General features: G+C 51.5%; 1 protein-coding gene across 6 annotated transcripts in view; it reads left to right on the plus strand.

Moving 5' to 3' along the window:
* MYLK (myosin light chain kinase) overlaps positions 1 to 18,546 on the plus strand; it is a 241,530-nt gene that overhangs the window by 167,187 nt on the left and 55,797 nt on the right. For 5 of the 6 annotated variants that reach the window (XM_019738977.2, XM_019738976.2, XM_019738974.2 and 2 more), the window contains 2 exons: positions 5,200 to 5,316; positions 14,513 to 14,599. In XM_019738977.2, coding sequence (XP_019594536.2) covers positions 5,200 to 5,316; positions 14,513 to 14,599 — 204 coding nt within the window. Of the gene's footprint in view, positions 1 to 5,199; positions 5,317 to 5,603; positions 5,774 to 14,512; positions 14,600 to 18,546 lie in introns of those variants that run through there. The other variant, XM_019738980.2, reaches the window with a different exon arrangement.

Below are 18,546 nucleotides of genomic sequence, written 5' to 3' on the forward strand. Positions count from 1 at the left end.
TACTCCAGCATCACCTCCCCCAGAAACCCTCTCAAAGGGACAGTTTTGGTCCAAAGTAGGGGAAGGAGAAATGACTTTTAAAAAGTCAGCACAAGGAGAGGACAGAGAGGTACTGAGAGGGAGGTGGGAGGCACCAAATCCAACTTTAAAAAATATTCTAAATATTTGGAATTCTCCTTGGAAAAATAAGCAGAGCTGGCATTTATTGAACACGGTGTGCCAGACACTGTCCTAGGCATCTTACACTTTTCACTCATTGAATCCTCGCATCTGCTCTACTGCCCATGTAACAGAGAAGTTAAGTACCTCGCCCAAGATTGCACAACTAGTTAGTAACCGAGCTGGAAATCGAATGCAGACAATTGAGTTCCGATGCCTAGACCGCTATGCAATGTTACCTCTAAGTTAATTCTTATGAGCATGGCAGCACACTGGTGCAGCTGAGAAACCTTCCGTGATCAATCAGCTCACCAAGAGCATTGCCTGTCAAGGGAAAATGCTAATGGCTCCTCTTCAACACTCAACCGTGGTCAAGAGGTGAGAAGAATGGTGCCACCCTCTGGGCTGGCCAAATTTCTGGTATTTTCACTGCAGTGGAGAAGCAGACCTGGAAACAGGCCTGTCTGTCTTGCCGTGGTAGGGAGCGTGCCTTGTCTCAAAATACCAGCCCCACTTTCTGTCCACCATCCCTTCTTCAGAACTTCACCAAGTTTTCAAGATCCTAGGTTAAACGCGGCCCCAGGAGAAAGCCTATCAAAAGCTTTATCGGTGAGCCCTTCAGCAGGCCCCACTGCCGGGCGTAGGGCCCTTGGAGAAGTGTAAGCGGATCTGCTTTCAATAAAAAGCAAGGACACACACTCATGGTGATTAAACTATTCCAGTCAAGTGCCAATGATGAGCTGCTGGGAGCAGGAGGAGAGGGAGCTGAGTGCTGGGGCCGCAGGGAAAGCTGGTGGTGAAAGAGCTGGGCCTTGATGGGAACCTTGAAGAGGTTCAGGGCTTGCCACCTGGAAGAGGGAGGGGATGGGCTGCGCGGCAGGGGCAGCTCGGTCTGGGCTGTAGAAGAAGGCCTGGCCTTGCTCTATCCCATATCATGCTAAGAAACTATTCCAAAGGCAGCAGGGAGCCATGTAAGGGGTCTGGAGTGAGGATCAAAGTACACAAAGCTGGGGTTTAGAGGGTTTTGTTGACTCCTTGCCCAAAGACAAGTAAGGAGCCCACAGAAAAGGTTGAGGAGAAAGGTGGTGAGGCCTGGACTAACAAGTAGCCATGGGCACCGATAGGAAATCACTAGTTCAAGAAGCCAGGATGGAATTAACAGAACCTGTTGCCTGGCTTGGAAGGGTGGGGGAGAGGGGGAAGGAAGAGGAAGGCGTGAAGACCACTAAGCTTCGGTGTCTGGGTGACCGGGGTCACAGTGAAGGATTCAGTGGGAATGAGGACGCTGTGGTTTCGGGGGGGAGATGGGGGCGGTGGCCATTAGGCCTCCTGGCCCTTCACACCCCACAGCCCCACCTCCTCCACACCTCCACCTCCTGACTTGGAACCCTTGCTCCCCTGCACTGTGCCCTGTGCTGACTTCTTTTATAAGCTCAAGGTTCACTTCCTCCAGGATGCCTTCCCAGACTATTGCCACCGGCCTTTGTCCATGAGAAACTCTCGTGCTCTCCTCCCCTCACATCAACCTGTATGTCTGCAAACCAACTGCTAGTGGGTGCTCTGTTCACAGGTTTCAAGGGGGCTTCTCTGAACCTGTGGCTTGCACAGGGCTTGAAGCCCGTGAGCTCCCTAAAACAGGAGTGTGTCCACCCTACCTAGCGCCGGGGAGAGCAGAGGAGGCGTGATGGCAGCCCAGTTGGTTGGAGTGTCCCCTAATTCTCAGAGGGACATGTGGAGGAGACCTTCCTGCTCCTGTCTCCCCCAGAGCTGCAGGGTGCATGGCCCTCACTTCCAACGCCAGGCCTGCCCTCCAGACCCACCAGGTGGCTACACCAGACCCTTTCTGGGCCTGCAACAGTGCTCCCCAGGCCACAGCCCGGGACTGGGAGGCCAGTGAGCCAAGTGGGCCCTGTGCGGCCCCCAAAAGGGGCTTTCACCTTTATGCCTTGGTTCCTGTCCCCAGGCCAGGCTGCTCTCCGGGCAAACATTCCTCACAATCTAATAAGGAGGATTCATTTTTGTTGCTGTTGTTAACTGATGATTCATTTCGAATCACTTTCAGTGTGGGATCTTGCAAAAGCTTTTTCAAAGCCTGTATTAAGTTCATCCTACAAACCACAAGGATTTATGTAGCACCCACTATGTGTGAGGCGCTCTTCTAGATGCTTTCGTTGTAGGCACAATCCACTCAAAGAATTCTGAGTTAGGAGGTTTTTTTCCTTTTAGAAATTATAGGCATACCTTGGACATATTATGGGTTCTCTTCCAAACCACTGCAATAAAGCAAGTACCTCAGTAAAGCAAGTTGTAATCTTTTTGCCGGGGAAGGGTCTTGCCTTTGGTTTGTAAACAAACAACATCTGTGGAGAGTACGTCATTAAGCAAAACGCAATGAAATGAGGTCTGCCTGTATATTCTCTTTTTCAAGGTCGGTTATATCTGATGAAATGTTTATGACTTTCTTTTGCATAGATCTTACCAGATCACCTGCTACAGAAATGTGCCTTTGTCATTCTCAGAATGTCAAATATTTTTTTACTGTGACTGCATTCCAGGCTCAGGGAAAACATTCATAATAGATAAGGTCACTGCCCTCTGGGAGCTAGTGTGGGAGATGGGCATAGGTTTCAGCAGTGGCCTTGAGAGACATGTTTTGATTAAGATGAACTCAGGGCTTAGAAAGGTCCATCTATGGCTGGGGGGCTTAGGAGTGATACGGAAGGTACCGTCCCTGAGGAGGTGACCTGGAGCTGAGTCTTCCTATCCAGACATGTCAGGGGAACCAGGTCAGGCAGCTTCAGGACGCAGCCCCACGGACCTAGCGGAGCTATTCATTAGACCCCTGGTTCTGTGGTGACCGCTCCCATCCCCCTCACCTCCCTCTCAAAATTCCCCACCAGGCTGAGGCTTCTCAAAAAAAACGCTGGGAAACGTTTTTTCTTCGGGAGGTCAGGAATAAGCTGTCCCACAGGAAATACCAGAGTCTTCAATCTGGGCTAGCTGAGGCTCCAAGCCTGCCTGGGGGCCCTCCCCCGGCCCACGCACATGGCCAGGGGTCCAGGCTTTGAGCGGCTTGGAAAAGCTGCCTGCTCTGCTGCTATCCCTGGTGAGGGGGCGAGGGCTGTGGTCCAAATGCTCCACTGGTCCTGTGTTCTCGCACTGTCTTTGCAGTTTGTGCCATTTTGGTTTGAGGCTGAAGGCAGCTGGGGGACTGGAGCTGGAAAGCAATCAAGGATTCGAACGGGACGTCCGTGGGGAACCTTCGTTTCACACTGAAGGGAAATTGCAAGATGGGGTCTGTTTCCTCTAAGCCTCGATCAAGATTTAGGGCCACAGGTCACCTCAGCCTCCTCTGCCCTCCCAGATGAATGGAAATTCCTCCCTCTGGAAGAGAGTTACCCGCATTCCTCCATTCCTGTGCCTCACGATTTGCACTCTCATGATAAGCTTCCTAAAAATCCAACCTAAATCTTTTCTGTTGCAGTTTCTGCAAATTCTGTCTCCTATAGTGAAAGAGATTCCAACCCATTGCCCTCCCCTGTGGGAGAACGCAGTGAGGCCTTTCCTGAGAGGCAGGGTCTATATAAAGGGGGGTTGGGGGGGGCTGCAGACCAGCCATCCTGCCTCAGGTGGTCAGTAGGACTAAGGTTTCCCTGTTTAAGACAAGCCCAGGTGCCAAGGAGTAAAAGGAACTATTACGCCTCTGCTTTCTCTTTCAGCTTCAGTGAGGTTCTTTGGGCAGAACTGACATCATCCTTCCTCTCTCTCAATATCCCTGTTTGTTGGTCAAGGCTGTGCATCTGTCTAATCGGGGTGAGGGTACTTTTTGAGATCAAAGGCCTCCCTTAGGCCATGCCACCCCACACATACACCTGGGATGCACACAGCTCTGCCCGCCCAAGGCCAAGGGGTTGCCCCAGGCAGCGGTGGGGGGAAGGGAGGTGGCCGAAGCCGGCAGCTCCGGGCAGCAGGATGCAAGCGGCTCTGGCTCTGTCCGTGTGTGTTGACTGCTGCCCTGACAACAGGGGTAGCTTTGGGCAGGACGTCATTCTGTTGGCTTGTTTGTGTATCTGAAGGCAGGAACTAGGGTGCTGATTGCTGCCTTCCTACCTAGCCCAGCAGGCCCAGTCCTCGAGGGAAACCCCCTGGGTTATCCCCCAAAGAAGGAGCCAGCCATGGGATGAGAGACCCAGAATGGGCAAGGACCCGACCCCAGATTCCTGTGTATGCCCAGCCTGACTCCTCCCGACCAGGCCAGAAGAGGTGTGCTGGGGCAGGGATAAGACCCAGTTAGAGCCTATGGGGAAAGAAGGCCATCTCCACCCCTCTCTGAGTGACTACAAGACCCAACACTGAAGGGAGGCAGCCCCGAAGTGCCCCTGTGCCAGCCCAGTGCCCAGCATTGGCCATGATTCTCAGCTCCGATACCATTCCTGAAAAGCCAGCTCCGGAGACATAGGCTGCAGTCACCTTCTTCTCCCAACAGCTCTCACAGCCCAGTGCCCGACTGGACAGGGAATCCCGCCCTCCCCCCACCACCTCTTTGTTCAAAACTCCCTTTTCCAAGGTACTTTCCCAGCATCGGGGCTGTAAGCTGGGCAGAGCCCCCTCACCTGCCATGTTCCTAACACAGGTCTATAACACAGGTCTGTAAACCTGTGCTTATCTACTGTTTGTCTCTCTCGGGATGTCCCAGTGTGCGTGGCCCGTGTCCATCTGCTCCTTCTATTGCATTAGCTGGCAGACACGATTTCTCTCTCTTGTTCTGTACTTTTTATTTTATATCCCCATAAAAGAACTCTCTGGAAGGGGGGGTAGGGGTCCCAGGAGGGAGTATATTTAGGGATCAGTTATTTTGGATGAGGGTTATCAGCAAAAGTGCCCTCAGTGGGGAGAGGGGTTGGTTCCCACAAGGCCTCTGACTTCAGGGCTCCCAGATGCCTCCCACGTGACTAACAATCACCTGCTGTGCTTCAGGTTCCAGGGCAGGAATTAGACCCTTACCTGGTCCACTCAACTGTTCTTCCTCTTCTTCCCCAGGCTCACTGTGCTCCGTCTCCATCGAGAAGGCCCTGCCAGAGGACAGAGGCTTATACAAGTGTGTAGCCAAGAACAGCGCTGGCCAGGCTGAGTGCTCCTGCCAGGTCACTGTGGACGGTAGGTCGTGCCCACCCGTCGCCGCCACACACAGAGTGCCACTTCTCAGACACCCTTCCTGGCCCACTATACTGAACAGAACTGCACCCAAGGCTGCCATCCCTACCTGAAGCATTCCTTTCGCAGGTGTCAAGCCATCTTTTACCCAAAAAGTGACAGGAAGGAAAGTGGGAGCCTTACTGGATGGCCCTCTGTGGCCTCAGCCCCGCCCCTGGTGGGAGGGGCGGGGGGAGGAGCTGCTCACCTTGCTGTCTCCCCTCCCCAGTCCTGGCCCCAACCCGCAGAGCCTTGCTGAACAGGGAAGCTGGGCACAGGGCAGGAGGAGAAAAGACACACCCACAGGAAAATGACTGCGTAGTATTTTACAAGCCGCAACAAACAAGGGTCAGTGCTGGCAGGACTGGCCTGTGAGGAGGAGGGAGCAGTGGGGTCCATGTGGGGAAACTTCGTCTGGGAGGTGAGTAGGGGCTGTGTCTTCCTATAGAGGGGACAGGGCTGCCTCTGCAAAAAGGGAAAAGGGAGAATAGTACAGCAAAGGGAGAGGGAAAGACATTTGGGGACAGAGAGGCCTCAGGTCTGAGTGACGTGTCCTTGTGAGGAAGGGGCAAGATGAAGCAGTGAGGTGCTGCGGTCTGTCCTAAGGAAAGGCCCGTAGTGCATTTGTAACTCTTCTCCCCTCTGTGTGCATTTCAGAATCAGAGACTTGGAAGTGGAGCAAAGAGGGAAAGCGTGCTACGTGAGGTTCCCTGGCCCATTCAGGGCCAGGCTAAGGCCAGAATCCATCTTGGAACTCAGTTCAGGGCTCTTTCTTTGTATTTTTGTTATTTGCTGCGAACTGTCAAAAAAGGTAGTTCAGGGAAAAACAGTTTCTGGCCCTTGAAATTCCTGGTTAGTAACCATTAGGGACACTAATTAACTAGTGGCCAGAAGGCATCTTGAAGACCAGCTTGGTGGTCCTGACTGCTGAATCTGGTCACTTGCATTCTAAAACCCTAACCTATTTCATTGCCAGTCCATGAGATGTAGAATCTTTGTCCCCATTCTGGATTTTATCATCTGGTTTCCTGATCCCAAAAGCTGAGGTCTGTGGTACATAATGAGTGGGAGAGAAGGAAAGAAAGTCTTACAAAAGAAAAATCTTCTTAAAAAAAATACACACGGCAACACAAATTAAATTCTCAACAACCAGCAGGAAAGCTGGAATTATTGAATGGTGTGTGTCTCCCTGGAGAAGGTGAATGTATTTGCCACAGGGGCTCTGAGTCTACGGGAGCAGATTTGATGGGTTAAAATGAGTGGTCAGTTCAGGGAGGGGCTTGAGACACGTGCTTTGAGGCTGGGGGGGGGGGGGGCTCTGGGTTGTCTCCCACCCAGCTAGATCCTGCTGCTTTCCATGTAGGTGCCGCAGCTGAAGAAAAGAAACAATAGTTTTTCTGGGAACTTGACCCCAGAACCCTATTTCTGACAGCCCTACCGCTCACGTGGGACCCATGCAGGTTCCAAAGAACCTATAAGGACGGTCATTCTGCTAATGAGAATATCTGTGGTTGGAATCCTTAGCCCCTTTGAGTCCTGTTTACACTACTCGCTGAAGGCAGGACAGCAGTTCATTCTCCTTATCTGCAAACTGTCAGCACCTTTTTGAGAAACAGCACGTGGTTTGTTTTTAAAACCAAACTTTGTTTTCAAAATAAAATTTCCTTTTCCCCTACAGAATACACACTTGGGGATTCTTTTTCTTTTTTAAGTTTCAGGGAATCCATTCTGCAACTTACGGGGTTTTTTTTGTGTTTTTTTTTTTTTTTTTTTGCCCTAAATCGGTCTCCTTCTAGTTTATTCTCTTACTCTCTCCACTAATCTTGATGACCTTCATTATTTATCTCTAGTTCCTACAAAGAGGCCTCCTCAGGGTTTGGCCTCAGGCTGTAGAGTGGGAGAGGGGTCTTAGGAGAAGAGCTAGAAAAGGGATTAGAGGGAGACCAGCTGGGACAACAGGACTGACAGCTCAGGTGGGTCTTGTTTTGTTTTGTTTTCAAAGAGAATAAGGGCACCCCCTGGACACCCACTCTTTTCCCTGTTGCTATACTCAGAGCTACATCAGCGTCCTGCATGCAGGTGGGCTTCTTGCCACATTTAGCTTCATTTCTCCATCAAGAGCCAGCTCTGGGCACATAGTAAAGGACTGCAGTCTCCTTAACTGCTCCCCTGCCACCTTTCAGCACTCTCCCCCTCCTGTGCTCTATGAAGCTGAATCGGTTTCCTCTCCTTGGTTGTCTCCTGGTCTTCTCAGCTCTCTCCGCCCCCTAAAGCTGTAGCACCTGACTCAGAGATTCCGTTGGGTCCATTTACTCTTTGAAATTATAGATAAAATGTTTTGTGTGGATTAGAGCATTTTTCTGAAGAGAGGATCCATAGTTTTAAATCAGAGTCTCAAAATGAATCATGAATTAAAATACATTGAAGAACTACTTGCTGTGTGAGGTAGCCATGGCTGAATTCTCAAGCCCCGTCACTGTGGGGTCTCCCAGTCTCTGTCCATCTGCAGCTACCTGCCTGATGTCTGGATAGGACCAGTCCTGCCTTCTTCCCCAGGGCCAGGAAGGTCCCTCTCCACTAGGGGAGGGGAATAGAGCTGCTGTTGGCGTCAGTCTTCCCGCTGCCACTCAGCAGTGCCCTGCCCGCTGGCGTCACTCACACAGCCTGGCCAAGCATCACTAAGACTATCTGTGGCCAATATAATGATCTATTTCAAGACCTCACAAAATTGACTTTGGTTCCTTGGCTGTTCTGTATTAACTACACTACCATTGCGCTCCTACAGTAAAGACAAAGGGAGGTAGCCCTTAGGATGCCGCACAGACGGCTGTTTTAATCATGACGTTTGAGTGTCTTCCCTAAGAAAACAGGGGCACTTGTGCACTTTCTTGTTTATAGTCGTACTGCCCCTCCTTCCAAATGTGGCTGGAGGCAAGTGTCAGCTTGTACCGTAGAAGGGAATTAAAGCCTAGCGTGGGTAAGGACATGCCAGAAAACTCACCCAGGAAGAGAAAAGGCTGACCTTCAAGGCTTGCCATGGCCAGAGACTCGTGCGTTTCAGTTTATGCATCCATTGGGCAGTGTCTTTCTCACTGAGAAAAGCAAAGCTGAGCAGGGTCAGCAGCCTTCTCAGGTCACACAGTGCTCAGGAGAGGCAGTGTGTCTGGGTGTGTCCGACACCACACCTGTGGAGCCATCTTGCACAGGGAGTTACAGGACTTACCCTGGCAGGGCTTGAAGCTGGATGTGCCTGGTTCCAAAGTCTGCACCTTTCCACAGGACCTGTTGTGGCCTCCTGTCTAGTGAATAACATGGCAGTGTCCACTGTCCAAGAGATACAGGTGTCCCTTAGTAACAGCCCTTCCTGCTGGGAAGTCCTTCTGCACATCTGGCCTGAGTGACCCATTCCCTCTTATTCCGACCAGGTGAGAGGAAACAAAACCCTTTGTAGGCCAAAATCCCAAGACAGGAGTCAGAAGACACCTCAGTGCCCTTACGGGCGTGTCTAGGCCTTCCAAGTGGGGTCACCCTTGTCCAGCCACCTGGCTGAGGACATCTGGCCTCAGCTGCCAGTGAGATCAAGGGCTTCGCAACCATGGTGGGTATGCCTGTGTGTGGTAGGAGGTGACATTCCAGTGGGCACCCAGCCATCATTCATTTAACAAATATGTGAGTGCCCATTCTGTGCTAGGCTCCGCTCCAGGAGCTGAAGTTACAAGCAGCGGACAAAACAGAAGTTTCTGCCCTCAGGGACTGTACATTCTAGTGAGGGAGAGATAATATGGATGAACACATATGTCACAAAATCTCAGGCAATATCACATGTTTGAAAAAAGCAAAGTGGGGCAATGGGGGAGGAAAGGCCATTATTGGAGAGGGTGGTTGTGGGGCTTCTCTGAGGAAATGACATTTGAACAGGGACCTGAAGGAGGTGAGGGAAGGAGTCCCAGAGGTCAGAAGAAGAGGTAACAGTGAGAGCAGGCCCTGAACTGAGACGATGCCTGAGGCATCCCTAGAAGTAGGGAGTCAGGGTGGCAGAGCCAGGACCAGGAGTGGAGAGGTGGGAAATGAGATTGAGGGAGACCAGCCACCAGGTCTGCCAGGCCAAATAGGCTGTGACAAGGAAACTGGATTTTATTCTTAAGTGTGATGGGACAACACTGGACATTGTAAAGGCTCATGCTGGTGGCCGTGTGATACCCAGACCCAGAAGGGGTAAGAGGGCGAGCAGGGAGACCTGCTGGGAGGTTGCTGCAGGAGCCCAGGCAGGAGGTGATGGCAGCTTAGGCTCCATGGAAGAAATGGGAGGTGGTCAGATTCATAATCTATTTTGGTGGTAGGGCTGATAAGATTTGCTGATGAATTGACAATGGAGAGAAAGGGAAGTCAAAGGTGACTCTTCATTTTCCTGGGGAGTGCAGATCAATGGTGGAACCCTCTACTGAGGTCAGAATGTGTGGGGTAGGGGAACAAGCAAGAGTTCCTTGCATGTGAGCTGAAGACGCCCATTAGACATCCAAGTGTGCACGTCACAGAGGCAGGCATTTAGATGAATCTGGGTTGAGGAGGGAGGCCAAGGTTGGAAGCAGGATATGGGGAACCATGCACATATGAGGCCATTTCATGCTCTGGGATTGAATGGGGTCCCTACGGAGTAGCTGCAGATGGAGGAGGGAAGGAGGCAGAGGCCAACATTGAGAAGGAAGCAGGACAGGTATGCAGAGCAGACTGAGCAGGAATGTGCCCAATGAGAGGAAGAAATCCAGGAGAGAGGGGTGTCCCAGAAGCCAAGTGGTCATCATTTCTATAAGAAAGGAATGATGGAGGTCAATGTGTCAATTGCTGCTGCCAAGTAGAGTAAGCTAAGTCTGAGCATTACCATTGTATTCAGCATTGCGGAGGCCACGGGTAACCATGACGAGGGTGGGCGTGAGGGGAGTGATAGTCAAAAAGCCTGATTTGAGGCATACAGAGACCGAGCCATTTGCTGAAGGCCACGCAGGTAATACCAAGCTGGTAGGAATTTAAACCCAAGCCTTGGCTCCTAACCACTGGGTTCCAGCTGCCACTATGGCCACTTTCTGACTCTTGCTGAACTGATTTCAGCCCACCTTCTTTTGTTGGTCTCCGCCCTGCCATGTTCAGAAGTCTGCTCCCACTTATACATTTGCTCTTTATATTATCACAGGCAGCCAACGTGTATTACGTTGAACTAAACAAAATTGCTGTTTTAGTAGGTCAGAAGCACTTGAATATTGGCAAGTGGTATGGTTCAACCTGAAACAAGCATATAAAGCACTTAACATCGTGCTGGGCACGGACTAGGTATCCAGTAAATGCCAACTTGACTTTATGCCCCATTTACTCCTCTGTTGGGGTGTTATTATTCCCACTTTCCCGAGGGAAAATGTCAGGCTCAGAAAAAGGCAGGAACTCGCCCAAGGACTCACGGGCACCAAGCAGCACAGACAGAAAAGAGCTGTTTCCTAACTAGACTCTCTCTCCTGACTATGCCAGCGTGCAGCTTGCTGTGGGGCAGAGAGGGAGGCCAGCCCCTCTATCCTGCCCCCTTGTGGGGCTTCTGGGGGCTTGGACCCCCCCGCCAAAGTCTGTTTACACCTCATTCCCCCTACATAGGGTTAGAGCTCAGGGAACCCACCTGCTGGGGGAGACAGAAGAGAAAAACTGCCCTGGAAGGCTGAGTCCAGAGCTAGCCTAGGAGTGGAGGGGTGAGGCATTGTCCATATAAGGACGCGTTTTCCTCTCTATGTGGAGGCCCCCCACGCCCCCACTGCCATCTTCCTCCCCCATGCTTCTTTGGGGCACAACCAGACCAGCAAAGGACTCCAGCCCTGAGGCCCAGATCTAGAAATGGAGTTCAGTTTCATCACCAGCTGATTAAAATAGACAGAAAACACAAGCTGCTCTTAAACTTTTATTACTATTATTTTTATCCCCTGGGCAGCTGTGTGAGCGCAGAGCTGGTTCTGATTAAGCACGTGGTCCTTCAAGCCCCTCCTTGCTGTGGTTCTCACGGAGCTCCAGTGGCTCGTGGTGCGTGCACAGCCCCCATGGCGGGGGCTGCAGAGGGAAGAGAGGGTTCCAAGTCGGGGGGGTGCCTGGTGAAAGGGAAATTGAGCCCCTTTCCTCATGGCCATATGGAAAGATAAGGTGCACAAAACTTCTAAAACCAAAGCTCAAAGCACATGGCGGAGAAGTACATGCACACGTCACGGTAAAGCCAGCACCCACGAGCCAAGGACAGGCGCAGAGGCAGGAAACGTGCGGTAGGGGCTGGTCAGGGAGGGCTTTCTGAAGGCAGAGAATTTTGAAGCAGATTCGGAAGGAGGCAAGGAAATGTGGTGAACAGCAGGAATGAATTAATAGTAAATGATCATTTTTCTCCTCACCAGTGCACTGCTGCGTGCATTCTTTCCCTTGGGCCTCATAACAGAGAGAATGAGTGGCATTCCCTTCGTATAGATGCACAAATAGAGACCCAGGGCACTTGAAATAATTTGCCCACCACCCGAGATTGCTGGTGACAAAGTCCAGACTAGAACCCTCCTCTCTTGGTCCTATTCTAGGGATGTTTAGACGCAAAGCCCAACACAACCCATAAGGAGGACTCTCAGGCCCTGTCTCCTTTCTTGCAGGAAACCAAGAACACTGGGCCTCTTATGCTTTGCTTGCTTATGCCTCAGTTTATCCGTCAGTTTAAAAAAACACTTGATTCTTCTTTATTTCCCTCCTCTGACGTCCCAGAACTCATCAAGAGAAAGACAGCAAAGAAAGTGCTAGAGCCAAGGAACATGGAAATGTCTGTACGTGCTCTGCCCTGTCCTTCTCCTCCTTACAAAGGGGGGAAACAAACAAATTTCTGGGTGCACCTTTCTTTAAATTGTCATTGGTGCATGTCAGAGTGCTGGTCTTGAAAGAAGGGAAATTGGGAAGGCACCAGAGGGAACTGTAAACTTACCCTACGCCCCTGGTGATGGCACCCTGTTCCCCAATATCCAGGGAAGCACTTACGGGTTTTTCTGTCTCTTGCCATAGTCCCTGGGACCTCCCGGTGCCCCAGCCCCACTTCTGTACACACACCACCACCACCACCACCACCCGCATACCCACCCCTCCACCCCTGAAGAGAGAGACTAGGAGTTTTCAACCTGGCAACATATTAGAATCATCTGTGGAGCTTCTGGATACTATTGACATCCTGGCCCTGACCCAAACCAATTAAACCAGGCTCTGGGGAGTGTGATACTTAGGATAGGTACTTCCAGTGTGGTTGAGAACCACCGAGGTTGACAACAGTTGTACTGTACTGAGGACTTTTCTGTAGCTGAGAATGACCACATGCCTGGGGGGGAACCCAATGTGAGAAAATGAAATCGTCCTCTTCCCATGGCACTTCCTCCTCCCCCATCCATGTGCACATGGAACCCTGAGGAGACAGTATGCAGGCAGTGTCAGCTACAGATGGCGGGGACCCCTGACTTACCATCTGGGGTTCCTTTGCTCTTACAGAAGGTGGCAGAAGGATAGCACGCAGTGGGGAATGGAGGTAGGGAAGGGGTCCTGGTTATCAGGTGCTGCTTAAAAGGGTTTCTTCCAGCTCTGTTCCCTCAGCCCCACTCCCTGTCACTTACTGCTAGAAGCTCTACTTAAGGCCTGCACTTAATCATTCCTGTCATTACACATGTACAGCTCTGGGCCGACGCCCTGGAGACATGTGTGCTGTGGGCCTGGACACTACCTGCCCCGGACCTCTACCCCTGGACTACCCAGCTAAGTGGGAAGGCATTAGCTTGGGAAGGAAGCCTGACTGGGATGGAGGGGTTTATACGCACAGATCACATTCTGGAGCAGGAGAGAGACCCAAATGCCATCTAGAAGGAGCAATACATCCAGATGGGAGCCCCAAGCATCCAGTGCCAGGGAAGTGTATGTCCCTAGCCCCTAGTTCTATGCTCCCAGGCCCAATCCCCAAACACCCTAGGAGACAGACTGTTAGCAGCCAGGACTGCCCCATCCAAGAGGAGGGGACAGTAAGATGGCCCTTCCGCCCCAGCCAAGCCACAGGAATGTGGCTGAAGCCTCAGCTGGAAAGTCCCACCCCCTCCTTCCTCCGCCTGAGCTTCCTCTCTTCAGGAGCAGGAAAAGGATGGACAGGAAGGGGCTCACAGGGGGAGGCTCCCTCCCAGCGGTCCCTGAAGAGAGTGCTTTGTGGGGCAGATGCTGGAGCACAGTGGTAACCGGTCGGCCAGCTGCTTCGCACCCCTGCTTATCCGAGTCCCTCGTGGTTTCCCCTCATCTTCCTACAGCCCAGTCTCCTGGGAGCCCAGCCCAGCCCCTGCCGCCCTGACAGGGGAGGGTTTCCCAGCATTCTCCATGGTGTGCATGCCCGTGGAGGACAGGCCTGAGGACTTGTGCACTCATCCGTGTCAGCGCTGCCCACAGGCTGCTGCCAAAGGGTTTCACTGGGTCCGCTGTGGGGAGATGTGCAGAAGCACCCACAGTCCCGAGTGGGTGAGGCTTTGCCAGCCACCTGCTCAGAGGCCTTCGCCTGGTTTGGAGGTCTGACTGTCAGTGCCCACCTGTAGAAGGAAGTTCGAGAAATCAGAGGATACAGACCCCTCCAGACCATGAGTCTAAGGGCAGGGCCTTGTCCCCTCCTTCCTCTGTATGAGAGACCTCTTCATGCAGAGCAGGCGTCTGGAAATGCAGAATGTTTAGCCCGAGAGAGTCAAGAACCCAGGAAGGGAAGGATGGGGGGAGATGAGCAGAGGAGCACCCCCTCTCCCCCTGCCCTGCGTGATGTGATTTCTGGCAGCACGTGCCTGCTGCAGAGGGGAGAACACTAACGAGTTCCCAGGACAACGGCCTGTCCATCCATCTTGCCAGGCGATGTGCTCTCCACCTGATTTATAAGGCCCAGTGGAGCGCAGCTCCTTCTTTGGTACTCTTGTGGAGAAAGGTCTGGGCTGCAGGCACTGGCTGCTCAGCGCGCACAGCGGGCCCTCGGAGGGGGCTGGGGGAGGGGCGGCTGGAAGGGGCTATCCTTTTAGTTGAGGTGGGATTTTTATTGAGAGGCCTCCTCTGTGCATTTCCTTGGGCAGCTGCCAACTAATGTTTGTTGTCACCTGTTTTGCTCCAGATGCTCCCGCCAGCGAGAATGCCAAGGCCCCAGAGATGAAAGCCCGGAGGCCCAAGAGCTCTCTCCCTCCGATGCTAGGAACAGAGAGTAAGTACTTGTTCAGCTTGTCTCGGCAACCCCAGGACTGGGGGCCATCAGAGGCCTCTGCATCCTTACCCGCGCTCCTAGAAGTCTGGCCCCTTCCCTCACCTGAGTGCCCAGTGAACTACTGGAGACCAAGCCCGCGGCCTTTTCTCAGCCGCTCCCATCTCTCCCCCACCTCCCCACAGCCAGCGTGGTGGTACCCGTACATGTCCACCCTCACCTCACTCAGGCCCCTTGTACTTCTCGTAAGACCCCTGTGAGAGCGTCTCCTAATGTCTCCCAGGTGAGTCTTCCCTGCCAGGTAGACCTTTGGAAACTGGGCTCTGATCTTGTCATCCGGGTTGGAGTGCCCAGCGGCCCCCCAGAGTCTTATCGGTCCCATAGACGTGAACTCTCCCACCTTGCTGCCCTGGCACACCTCCACACATATGCACACATTCTGACATTGACCTCAGCCTCCTTTCCAAGTGCTGCCCCCCACCTCCTTTACCCCTGAGCCCCTCATGTGCACTGGACATCTCTGTGTTCCTTCCTTCATGCCTTTGCTCTGGCACCTCTCCTCATGGGACGCCTCTCTCATGGGACAAGCTCCCACAGAAAAGCCACCTCATCCCCGAGTTCATCCTTGTTCCAGCTGAAAGTAATTCTTCCATCCTCCGAGCTCCTGTAGCGCTCGGCACCTCCCTTCTGCCGTTGACTGTCTTCTTCCCAGTGTCATGGTGAGCTGTCCAGTCTCATCCTCCCACCTCCACTGTAAGTTCCCTGAGGGCTGCAACTGGGCCTCCTCACGCATGCCCCTTGCAGGATGACACGTGCTGTGTGTTGCTCAAAGCCCTTACCCGAGTCTCTGAGAATCAAGTTGCAGCTGTGCTATAAATAGCAAGGGGAGAGGAGCCTCTCCTGTGACTGAACAGCTGTCTCCCTCTTTGTGGATCTCGGCTCCCCCCAGGGCCCACTTATCTATTAGGCATGGAGTCTAAGGTCCACAGTGCTTTTACAGGCCACAAAAATATCCTAACATCTTGTAAAATTAGAAAGAAAAAATAAGCTGAAGTCAAAGAAAATGTTTTAATTCATGATATTAATATATTCATCTCTATACCAATGCAATTGTAAAATGCGTGTGTGTGTGTGTGTGTGTGTGTGTGTATTTTTTGACTTTTCTCTTTAATGGAGGAAGAAGTCAATAAAGGCAAAAGTGCCTAGAATCCACAAAAGTCATAATGCAGCGGCCCAGCTTCCACTACTGATTAATTATTGGTCAAATTTTGTTAGAACTATGCTTTGAATCCTCCAGTTTTAACAGAGGGTGTGGAGTTGCTTGAACAATGCTAACACACGCTTTCTGTGTTTTCAAAAACAAAAACCAGACAAGCTCTTAATTCCCCATCCTAATTGAGGAAAGTGATTGAGCTTGATTCCTTCAAAGGCTGTTTCTCTTTTTCTTTTACAACACAGTGTTCTGTGACTTGGTTTTACTCTTTCTTTTCAAAGCAGCATATTTCCCTTCCTAATGACGAGCTTGGCTTCCCTGTGCACATACCAGCCAGGCCATCTGGGATGCTCGGCCTTCGGTATGTCGGGGCCGGTAAATCGGAATAAGAATTTCTCTTGGATATTTTAGCTGCTGCAGGGAGCCTCAGTTTATCGGGTGGACCTTTAATAAGTTTTGGAAGCGCATAAGCAATTCTAAGAAACGCCTAATAAGAATGGGCTAACGACTTTCTCTTACAGAAGGATTGCTTAGGCCCATGTTCTATTAGTTACAGGACATGTGAGCAGAACGATGCAGGATCTTACAAGAGCAGCAAGCGCTTGTGAATTAGAGGTGTAACAGGTCACCTTCCCGGGGGCAGAAGCAGGAGTGCATGGAGTCTGAGCTGAGAGGTCGCAGCCACCTTAGCTCTGGTACATCCATTCCAGCGAGGTCCTTCGGGAGGTGAGGCAGAGTCAGAGCTGTGAAAGAGAAAGACAAACGAGATCCTGAGCAGACCAGGGCCCTGAGCTCCGTGCTAGAGAAAAGAGGGCTGTGGGAAACCCCAATCAAGTGGTCGTCATCCAGTTCTAGGGCAGGGGTCTCTACCCTGGCTGCATCTTAGATTCACCTGAGGACCTTGTGAAAACACGGCTGTCTGGGCTGCACCCCACACTAATTAAATCAGAATCTCTGGGGGTGGGACCCAGGCTGCAGTGTTTGTCTTAACTCCTGTGTGCACCTTCCACTCCGCAGCTCCCACGCACAGCGCTGCAAGTGAGCTGTCAGGGTGAGTGGACAGCGCTCATTCACAGTGGCCCGAGAGCCCCTGGGCGCCCCGCCACTGCAAGGCACTGGGCAGCATGAGGGAAAAGCCAAGTCAATCTGCCCAACCCTGGGGGCAGGGTGAGAGAAAACTGACCAAACAGTTAACCTGCGGGACCCCAACGCACAAGACAGGAGTGAGGAGGGGGAGTGTGGGAAGAGTTCGGGGTGAGGGAGACTCTGGGCCAGGCTGTGAAGCAGGAGAAGAATGTGATTTGGTTGAAGAAGATAACATAGTGAGGAGAAACTACACGCACGCTAGAATGAATGTTGTGAGGCACCCAACTTGGGGTCTTCATATAAACATACAAAACAAGCATTTGCTGAGCACCCGTGCCGCAGGCATCACCTTAAGGGCTCAATCTATATCACTTCAGGCAAGTCTCACCCTACTGAGCTACAAATAGTTGTTCCCATTTTACAAATGAGCAAAACTGAGCCTTAGAAAACTAAATTTTCCTGCCCAGGGTCTCATAGCTGGTAAGCTGTGGAACTGTGAGGCCAAACCTGCTCTACGTTCCTGCCACAACCACCACCCTGTGTGCCTTCCATAGTGTCAGAGTCATACTTTGTGCCGTCCACACAAGCCTGGGCAGTACTCCTGTCGGCCCACTTGGAGGGCAGAGGTCTGACAGCCTTTAGAGCTAGGAGGAGAAGGAGGGCAACAGGTGGCATGCTTGTCTAGATCAACACCCGTCAGGGTGTTTGCTACATGCCTCTCAATGGGAAATTTTTAAATAACTTTATTTTCATATAATTTCAAATTTACGGAAAAGTTGCAAGAATAATACAAGAAACTTTTGTATACCCTTTACTTAGATTCACCAATTATTCACATTTGTTCCATTCTGTCATTCTATAGGTATATATTCATATCTATTTGTCACTTGTATATTCATATAGATCTACATCCATTATCTATCCTATAGATCCTGTGGTTATGTATACACTACGTATATGTTCATATGTGTACATTCATCATATGGATGTAGATACCATTTATGAATGAATTAGGGACATCGTGCCCTCAACCTCTAAATTTCTCATTGTGTATCTCCTAGGAACACAACCACAATGCAGTTATTAAAATGAGGAAATTTAACATTGAACCAATACTGCTATCTAATCCATGGCCTATATTCAGTCTTTGTCAACTGTCCCAATCCTTTATGGATGGTTTTCCCCTGCTTGATGGGGGTTGGATGTGAGCACTTCAGGAACGCTTCATCCACTCCTCCAGCCCAGAGCGGGTCGTCTCCCACCTTTGGAGAGAGAACATGACAGAAGTACACTGGCCCGGGGAGAAGCATCGAGGCTCCTCCCCTGAGGTGAGCGGGTATGGGGAGGCAGCAGGCCCCTAGGTGGGCCTCCCCATGTCCATTTACTGTGTCAACTCTGGAGCAGTGCTCAGGGACCAGGCGTAGCCAGACAGCCACTGGCTGAGAGAGCAGGGGACAAAAGTCTTGTTTCTATCACTGATTGAATTTAGTCAAAGCCCTTTGTCCCTCTGGACTTTGGCTTGCTCACCTGTCAAACGGGGACTCTGTCCGACTGACCCCAGGCTTTTCCAGCTCTGGCATCAGGACATTCAATGGAATCCTGTTTTTAAGTGACGCAGTTCAGGTGAGGTCAGCTAACTCCCTTTGGGGTC

This window comes from Rhinolophus sinicus, linkage group LG01 (genome assembly GCF_036562045.2).
Source record: "Rhinolophus sinicus isolate RSC01 linkage group LG01, ASM3656204v1, whole genome shotgun sequence".
Classification (NCBI taxonomy): domain Eukaryota; kingdom Metazoa; phylum Chordata; class Mammalia; order Chiroptera; family Rhinolophidae; genus Rhinolophus; species Rhinolophus sinicus.